This window comes from Triticum aestivum, chromosome 5A, assembly GCF_018294505.1.
Source record: "Triticum aestivum cultivar Chinese Spring chromosome 5A, IWGSC CS RefSeq v2.1, whole genome shotgun sequence".
NCBI classification, from domain to species: Eukaryota; Viridiplantae; Streptophyta; class Magnoliopsida; order Poales; family Poaceae; genus Triticum; species Triticum aestivum.
The window spans coordinates 540,565,312-540,574,454 of NC_057806.1; the positions used below are offsets into that span (position 1 = coordinate 540,565,312).

The 9,143-nt window shown below is 45.3% G+C and overlaps 2 protein-coding genes across 2 annotated transcripts; one reads left to right on the top strand and one right to left on the bottom strand.

Annotated features, from left to right (window-relative positions):
* The first annotated feature begins 3,279 nt into the window (after positions 1–3,279).
* On the top strand, positions 3,280–6,216 carry LOC123101505 (protein ALTERED PHOSPHATE STARVATION RESPONSE 1). The gene is made up of 3 exons (XM_044522927.1): positions 3,280–3,660; positions 3,805–4,022; positions 5,189–6,216. Exons 1-3 carry the CDS (start codon positions 3,280–3,282, stop codon positions 5,961–5,963), a joined length of 1,374 nt encoding a protein of 457 aa, XP_044378862.1. The 3' UTR covers positions 5,964–6,216.
* A 216-nt stretch (positions 6,217–6,432) lies between these two features.
* On the bottom strand, positions 6,433–8,929 carry LOC123104610 (synaptotagmin-2). The gene is made up of 6 exons (XM_044526485.1): positions 8,422–8,929; positions 8,181–8,260; positions 7,850–8,099; positions 7,396–7,752; positions 7,149–7,283; positions 6,433–6,865 (listed from the first exon to the last, which is right to left on the bottom strand). Exons 2-6 carry the CDS (start codon positions 8,231–8,233, stop codon positions 6,737–6,739), a joined length of 924 nt encoding a protein of 307 aa, XP_044382420.1. The 5' UTR covers positions 8,234–8,260; positions 8,422–8,929; the 3' UTR covers positions 6,433–6,736.
* Positions 8,930–9,143: the final 214 nt, after the last annotated feature.

Here is a 9,143-nt window from a genome sequence, read left to right on the forward strand (position 1 = left end):
TTAAGCATGACTGCAACTATTTCAACGTGTAATTCTCATCTTTTACAATTCGAGTAGCTTATCCCATGCCATGCAAGGCGCTATGTCTTGGAGAGGATGGGTTTTGAAGACCATGAAAGTTTTGAAACAAAGAAAAATCACCTAAGGACTCATCATGATGTGGATTTTGAAGTAAAAATGTACAATTCTGAGACCGTAACCCATTTTGGTTGCAAAAAATGGGAAGCACTTTGCAAGATGTATGGTTTTGATGAGGGTATGCTTGTCACCATGGATCTTGGTGATCCTGAAATCGAGCAAGACAATATGGACATTTGGGTCCTTGTTGATATGCCTCCAATTCTACCGCTATGTGAGTTTAGTTTCTCAAACATAGTTATTAGCTAATTTATATTGTTTATTTCAAAATAGTTGACAGCTTATTTCCATTGACAGCTTATTTTCATTCTTCAAAGAATGTGCGGGAGATGGTAGACAAAACCCACTACACCGATGGCTCCGAATTAACTTACAAGGAGAAAAATCATCTGGTCGGATTTTGTACTGACATTGAGAATTACAATATCTACAATCAAACTCCTCAACATTATGGTCAATACGTGCCACTAGTGCATGTGTTCAACTACGGTAACTACCATGGAGACACCCTGGTAAGATTTTTTTTACTATTACGACATCCGTGCATCTTTTGCATACTTCTAAAACTAGTACATCATTGCTAACTATGAAGTTATTACTGTGTTTTTCAACAGATAATCCCAGAGAATTGTGTGCCTCATTTGATGTATCAGAAAGGTAGCCTTAATGTTTTGAACATACAGCAAGGTCATCCTACGAATCTCAACTGTCCATACCAGATTTCTAAAAGGAATGGAGACATGCAAACCAAAGGATGGAAAAATGTATGGACAGTCGTAAGGAGGTTCTTGGAAGCAAAAGGAAGCGAAGCGCAAGAATTGGAGACAGGATGATCTCCATTCTCCATAATGGAGAGTCAGGGTCTATATTGTTTTATGCTATTTTACCTTAAAGAGGGTATTTAGGTCCTACCTAATACTGATGATCATGTGCTAAGAACAATTAAGTAGGGTTGGTTCGATGACTATGAGGATGATGATCATATGACTTGTTATTAATAACGAGTAGAAGTTGTATGATGATGATTAGTAGACTTGTTATTATATATGATGATGCATGATGCGAGCATGAAGAGTTATTATGTATGAGCGGGTGAAATGAACATGGATTGGATTGAAGTGAAGGCAACATGCATGTGGTGCATGTCGAAAGTAGTACAATCCAAACTTGATCAAGTTAGGATTAGTATTACTTTCGACATGCACCACATGTTGCCTCACTTCAATCAAGTCATGTTTAGGCATAGCAGTAGCAGTAGCACAGAGATAAGAGAGGACACATCCTATTAGCTACCTATACCAACCTAAATTAACCCCCAAAACCCCTAAACCACCTCCTTTTAAAAAAACATCAGCCCCTGAAATGCTGACGCGTGGAAGCTTATTGGTCTCGGTTGGTGCTACCAACTGGGACCAAAGGCCCTCGTGCCTGGGCTCGCCGGAGCGGCCACGTGGAGGCCCATCTGTCCCGGTTGGTATAAGAACCGGGACTAAAGGCCTAGGGCATTAGTAACGACCCTTTAGTCCCGGTTCCCCAACCGGGATAGATGGGCCTTATGAACCGGGACAAATGGCCCTTTTCTACTAGTGACTACAACGATATGACCGAGGTGGATTATGGTGGAGGGGGGCACCGCACACGGCTAAGAGATCAATGATCAACTTGTCTGTTCTAGGGTGCCCCCATGCCCCCGTATATAAAGGAGCAAGGGGGAGGCCGGCCGGGCCCTGGGGCGCGCCAAGGAGGGGAGGAGTCCTCCTCCTAGTAGGAGTAGGACTCCCCCTTTCCTAGTCCAACTAGGAGGAGGAAGGGGAAAGGAAGGAGAGGGAGAGAGGGAGGGAAAGAGGGGGCGCCGCCCCCTCCCCCCTCATTGTCCAATTCGGCCTCCTCAAGGGGGGCGGCCAGCCCTAAGGCCCCCTCATGTCTCTCACACAAGGCCCATGTTGGCCCATTAGTTCCTCCGGGGTTTCCGATAACACCCCCCCTAGCACTCCGATAATTATCTGATGACCCCCGGAACTCATCGGTGTACGAATATAGTCATCCAATATATCAATCTTTATGTCCCGACCATTTCGAGATTCCTCGTCATGTCCGTGATCACATCCAGGACTCCGAACTATCTTCGGTACATCAAAACACATAAACTCATAATACCGATCGTCACCGAACTTTAAGCGTGCGGACCCTATGGGTTCGAGAACTATGTAAACATGACCGAGACACGTCTCCGGTCAATAACCAATAGCGGAACCTGGATGTTCATATTGGCTCCCACATATTCTACGAAGATCTTTATCGGTCAAACCACATAACGATATATGTTGTTCCCTTTGTCATCGGTATGTTACTTGCCCGAGATTCGATCGTCGGTATCTGAATACCTAGTTCAATCTCGTTACCTGCAGGTCTCTTTACTTGTTCTGTAATGCACCATTCTGCAACTAACTCATTAGTCACATTCCTTGCAAGGATTTATAGTGATGTGCATTACCGAGAGGGCCTAGAGATACCTCTCTGATACACAGAGTGACAAATCCTAATCTCGATCTCCATCGGAGACACCTGTAGAGCATCTTTATAGTCACACAGTTATGTTGTGACGTTTGATAGCACACTAAGTGTTCCTCCGGTATTCGGGAGTTGCATGATCTCATAGTCATAGTAACATGTATAAGTTATGGAGAAAGCAATAGCAACAAACTAAACGATCATCGTGCTAAGCTAACGAATGGGTCAAGTCAATCACATCATTCTCCAATGATGTGATCCTGTTAATCAAATGACAACTCATGTCTATGGTCGGGAAACATTACCATCATTGATTCAACGAGCTAGTCAAGTAGAGGCATACTAGTGACACTCTGTTTGTCTATGTATTCACACATGTACTAAGTTTCCGGTTAATACAATTCTAGCATGAATAATAAACATTTATTATGATATAAGGAAATATAAATAACAATTATATTATTGCCTCTAGGGCATATTTCCTTCATTATCCTGGTCATTACCGCACATATTTTAACATGTTGTCTTGTTTGCAGGGCCAAAGCGAAAGCCAAGAAGAGAAAGGTTGGCGAGTCATCAACAACTCCTGGAATTGAGACACCAGAAGGCCGTCTTGATGAACAGGCTAAGATGCCCCCAAAAAATGAGTCGGTGACTATTGAAGCAATGGACGCCCAAGCTAACCTTCACAACTTGGCAGATGATCTTAACCCGCCAAGTCCGGCTCGTAATTCGAGCCCCACTAAGGCGGCTGAAGACGTTCCTCCTCATGAAAGGAACGATGATGAGATTGCTATTACTGGGGAGGCTTATAAAACTCCAGAAATCTCCAATGTGCTCACCAAGCTCACAGCAAAAGACGAGACGCCCTTGTCTGAGAAGGGAAAAATGAGCTGCCCAATTATGAGGAATTCAGTGCTGAAGAGCTGCACACAGGCTACTTGGCCCGCCTTTCTACCAGCCGCGACATGGGAAGCTGGCATGGTGAATATGATGAAGAGGAAATATGAGGTATGTGTTGACCAACTTGATTCACTCTTTGACTTAGCCTTGATCAACCTTGTATGTCTTCTCTATGACCAATCTTTGGATAATTCCTTGAATAACACCTTGGTCGACACATAAACTCTTTAAAACCAACAAATGGACTTGAAGACATTCCTATGGGAAAATCCTACGAATATAACTCAAGGCAATCATTTGTCCATGGAGAATGTCATCAATTACCTCAAGATGGAGAAGAACAGGATGGAGATGGAGAGCCTCGAGTCCAAGATGCTGGTGGCCACCCAGTCCATCGACACCACCACCTCCGAGATCATCAGGCTCAGAGAATCCGAGCTGTTTCCTCAGCTACTTGAGCTGGTTGCTGGGTCAGTACCACACCACCATCACTCCTCACTCATTCATTTACCGTATGCATCCAGTACTGGTACCTCACATGTCTCACTACTTCCTGTATCTGTCGTTTTTTGCATAGTACGTACTTGCATATGCATGGTCAAAAAATAAATAAATATAAGCTTGATGATATAGCTAGGCTGGACATATGGACCACGGTAAGGGGCTTCCCAGATGAGGCCCGTGATAACAGCAGTGCCATTAGTTCATTGCTGTTTTGATCCTGCCAGCCACTGATTCAGACCATGCATGCTGCTGTTTTATCTTTGGGTCCTCTGGTAAAATGCGCCTTTGGCACTGTAGCAAGTCAACACTCACTGATTTGGAAGGATGAGCATTCAAGTAGTGATAGTGGTGTTGGTGGGATCCTCATGTGTTTGACTGTCTTGACTGAATCTCCTGTTCACTGATTCGGTCAGTACTAGCTAGGCCTGCCTGAGAGATCTCCCAGCCCCCCACCCATCACTGCCTGGTCCAGCTGAGCTGACCCCTTTGGGCAATGGTGGATGTAGGTTACTTGCACATCAAACCTTTGAGGTGATGGTGGTGGTGGTGGTGTTTGGCATGTCATTGCTTGATGCTATGAGCCTGGTGATTTAGTTTGGTGCTGTTTATCGCCGTCGGAAGTGTGCCTTTAGGAAGCTTGGAACACAATAGCTGGCTAGTTCAACAGTTTCCAAAGAACTTTGTTTTCTTAAAGGAAAAGGAGGAAAGATCATGCGAGTCCCTTGTTCATGGCACCTCTGCTTTGGTACCAGCTGTTGCGTGCCTCACTCGCACTTCTCAGGTTCTTGTATAGTTTTCCATCAATGATACGGTGACCTAAGCTTGGTGTGTACTTTGTCTTAGCATCATGATGTCTCTAAATGAAAGAATTACTTTGGTATTACTGAATACACAAACCTCCTACCCGCATTTTGGTTGCATTGTCAATTACGCAGTTTTGTTCCTGCACTTTACTTCAGTTACTTGTGTACCCAGCTGCTCCCTGCCTGTGAATATCAATACTCGCATATTACAAGTCAGATAGTTAGATGCATCATTTATTTCCTGCCAGTACATTTCCCTTTCTTGGGTAAACATGTATGTTTGCTCTGTTCTCATGCATGTTTCCTCTTGTGAATGCATTCCATTTCAGCTTGATGAGCATGTGGAGGGGCATGTATGAGTGCCATCAGGTACAGACCCACATGGTGCAGCAGCTTGAATACCTGACCATGAGCAGCAACCCAACCTCCAATGACCACCGGCAGGCAGCGCTCCAGCTCGAGATCGAGGTGGACAGGTGGTACTCGGCGTTCTGCAGCCTGGTTAAGTCCCAGAGAGATTATGTCTACTCGCTGACCGGCTGGCTTCGCCTCTCCCTGTTCCAATGCCTTCACAACCCACTCATGAAAGACATCCAGAACTCCGACATCTATAGCCTGTGCGAGGAGTGGCAGCTGGCCATCGACCGGATCCCCGACAAGGTGGCCTCAGAAGGGATCAAAACCCTCCTGTCGGTGATCCACGCTGTGGTAGTCCAGCAGGCGGAGGAGCAGAAACAGAAGAAGAGGTCAGATGCTGCATTCAAAGACTTTGAGAAGAAGACAGAGGAACTGCGGTCTCTGGAGTCCAAATACGGGCCATACTCTGCCGCAGGCTATGGAGAGATGACGCGGAAGACACCAGTAGCAGAGAAGCGGGCGAAGGTGGAGGCCCTGAGGAGCAGGGCGGACGACGAGAAGAGCAAGCACGAGAAGAGCGTCGGGGTGACGAGGGCGATGACCCTGAACAACCTCCAGACAGGCTTCCCCAACATCTTCCAGGCGATGACAGGCTTCTCCAGTGTCTGCATGGAGGCGTTCGAGTCGGTGTACAACTTCAAGCGGAGCTTGGACCGGGCGCTCGACATGAAGAGGCTGCTGACCTGATGAGAGTGGCATTGCCTGTGGTCACTGTATAAAATGTATACAGTTTGTAGGCTTGTAGTGTGATGGTAGTAGGGCTGGAAGAGAGTTTGATTTTACAGAGCCAACTTCATTGGTCTGGTACCTGGTGACTAGTCTAGGCATAGAAATGCCTGGAGCTCGTTTACTTGCTGTAAATGAACTCGAGGCCTTGCCTTCCTTTCTTTTTGCCTGGCTTCTACTAGCTGTTAATCATTCAAAATCTGGCTGTTTTGAAGAGCTGCGGTTTTTGAACATCCTGCAGATGGTGTGATCTGGGGTTGGCTTTCCATTTTATTCCTCGATCGCACCGGCTTCTATAGCACCGCGCCACCTTCTCTCTCAGGCTTTGTATGCTAATATACTGGAGAATTTGGGCAGATGTGCTGTTTGCACTACCAAAATTTAGACTAGTTGCACAGGGTTGTTTTGTGCCATGGTATCACACAGGTGGTGTAAAACTGCAATTTCATAAATACAACAATTCAAAATTTCAATCTGTTCACACGATAAGCGTATCTTCAACAGTGAGCACCCTATCACCACAAAGAAGTTATAATGTCAACGAGCCTACGTTGTTCTCACGAAACTTTTGAGTAATTAACAGAAAATCTCAACTAGATCAAGCAGATGTTCTGGAGAGTGGAGACCAAGGAATATCTGCACAGAGATAATGGAATATCTGCATAGTTTTTGCTAGCTGCTTCACGGCACGAACCCTCGTGCGCCAGAGCATTTTGGCACCTTGCTCGCAGCTTCTATGAAGTTCTCCACTGCAACTCGATTTGAATCTGCCCATATTTCGAGTCGATGAGACGATACTTTTCGTTGATCCGCCTGTTGCTGATCACGTCTGCCAGGGTTATATCAATGTAGCCTAAGGTTTCCTGTAACAACATAATAATACAAGCAAAGTGATTGGACAATTTCGTACAATCCAGCCATTGTACTAAGAAATGCCATTAAGAGATATAGTCGAACCCACTTATTCATATCAAAAGATACTGAAGAAATAGAAGTAGTACTGTATCAAATATCTGTTGTGAACAGGAATTTTGTGGCTCTCCGTTATGACTATTTCCTCTAATATAGTCACGGAGCAACCAGAATGCTTGTAAAGCGAATTACTACATCAGTTAAGGGCCAAGCATTTCTTGTAGAATATCGTACCTTGCCATGTAACATTCTTCCTATCTTTCCAGCTTTGCTTAGGACTTGAACATGCAACTTATCATTTGTAGGTGGTTCCTCACAAGCAAACTCAAACTCATCCTCCCAACGTGGATCCCTGTTCTTCTTGACAACCTAGAACAGAGGAGGAAAATCGAGTGCCGTAAAGCATGCGAAAAACATCATAACCTTTGTTACAAATAGCTAGGTGCAAGTGCCTAATATATACTACTACAGTTACAAATACCTTTGTTTTCTTCTCTTCTCCTTTAAAGATTATCTCTGCGTATGGGTTTGTGTGATGCTTCCCTTCAACATCTTGAGCTTCGTGAAGGATGACGAAAAGCAGCCCACCAGCAGCTGGAGTGTTGTCTGGGGCTTTCTGCACTTCATCAGTACCATCCATGCTTTCTTCCTCCGTGTCTTCTTCTTCCTTGAAAGGCTTATATGTCACCTCCAAGGTAATCTGACCACGAGATTTCTCATTTTGTATATCATTTGGATCCATGGTCTTCAGTAAGTTAAGAGTCATCACTTTAGTCTCGTCCGGGGCAAGTTCGCTCAACAGAACCCTGTTCATGCCCATCTTCTCATGTTTTCCAACCTAGATACAGCAAAGAAATACCTTAGCTGCGTATTATTTGGTCATGTGTACGAAAGAAGCTACATCGGACTCGATGAACAAAGGAAGGAAGCCATGCCTGTGCCCGGTCGAAGACATCAACAACCAGCGACTGGTTTTCCAGATCTGTCACAACAAATTTGAATTCTTCATTCCACTCCGGATTGAGATTGCTGCGCTTTACTGTTGTTTTCTTGGATGGAAGCCTGTCACCCGACATCTTAAGTTTCACATATGGATCTGATTTACTACCCAGCAGGCCCTTCTTTTCCAGATTTTGTGCTCCTGAAACCTTCACAAGTAGAATTCCAACGGGCCTCTTTGATGCTCTGTCAGTATGCGGAAGCCATTAGCAACAGACATTTTATAGAAACAACACACAAGCAACCACAAAGTGATCAAAATTTTACTTTGAGGGATCCATTGTAGGGACTTGTTGTGTCTTTGGCCGCAGCAGACACATGCTGGCGACTTCCTTCTTGATGGTCTCCTGCAAATACGCAAAACAATAACGAGACATTTTTAGTGAAGGGAATGAAACAGAACAGTTTGGGAGATGCAGCATGACTGCGGTGAGTGAAGACACCCAAAAACAACAACAAATATAGTCTGCTGGCATCTAAACACATGGCCGCCGCCCGCGCGCCCTACCTCCGGCTGCTGCGGGCCACGGGCGCCGCGCTGCTGCAGTTCGCCGCCGCCGAGGCCGACAACCCGCACCCGCGCCCTCCCCGCCACCACCAGCTGCCACCTCCGCCTCCCCCGCCTCCCAAATATTAGGAAATCTATAAAAGTTCCCGTGGAGATCCACAAGATGCACAACTCAAATCAGCAAGAGCAACCCAACTCCTCTCCCGATCCTCTCACAGATGCTTGTATTAATCGCAGTGTAACAGAGTAGCAGAGTGTATAAGTATGATGTTCTAGGGTTTTGGATTGGGGAACTGAGTTGATGCCGACGCAGAGGCGAAGGAATCACTCCGTCTATCTATCTTTTTCTACATTGGATTGGATGGATCTGCTTTTTAGCTGTGCATACTCGCTTTCCACCTAGCCTACTTGCGTTGTTTCTCTGTGAATCACTGTAGCACTCTCATTCCCTGCTTCTTGCCTCACATGTCACATCCTTCCCCTCTGCTTCATCACTTCTTCGCACAGGAGTCCATGGACATACGCCCACATGTTGCTCCGTGGTAGTATCGTTTATAGATGTGGCAATAGGTAAAAAAATATAGTTCTGTTTTGTAGCTTGGCCTCCAATAAAATCTACCGCTCTTTGCAATTAAAAAAAGGGGGAAACGCATACCTACACAAACATTAAAAATCAATTCGATCTTTTGAAGGAAACATGGAGGAATGTCGCAACCGAATCG

Bases quoted from the DNA above. Each gene is read 5' to 3' on its own strand.
- LOC123104610 (XM_044526485.1), bottom strand. From the start codon at position 8,233: ATGTGTCTGCTGCGGCCAAAGACACAACAAGTCCCTACAATGGATCCC. The intron at 7,753-7,849 runs GCATGGCTTCCT...TGCTGTATCTAG, and splicing joins ATGTCTTCGACCGGGCACAG to GTTGGAAAACATGAGAAGAT. The intron at 6,866-7,148 runs GTACGATATTCT...ATGTTGTTACAG, and splicing joins GAAGAATGTTACATGGCAAG to GAAACCTTAGGCTACATTGA.
- LOC123101505 (XM_044522927.1), top strand. From the start codon at position 3,280: ATGCCCCCAAAAAATGAGTCGGTGACTATTGAAGCAATGGACGCCCAA. The intron at 3,661-3,804 runs GTATGTGTTGAC...ATGGACTTGAAG, and splicing joins TGATGAAGAGGAAATATGAG to ACATTCCTATGGGAAAATCC. The intron at 4,023-5,188 runs GTCAGTACCACA...ATTCCATTTCAG, and splicing joins CTACTTGAGCTGGTTGCTGG to CTTGATGAGCATGTGGAGGG.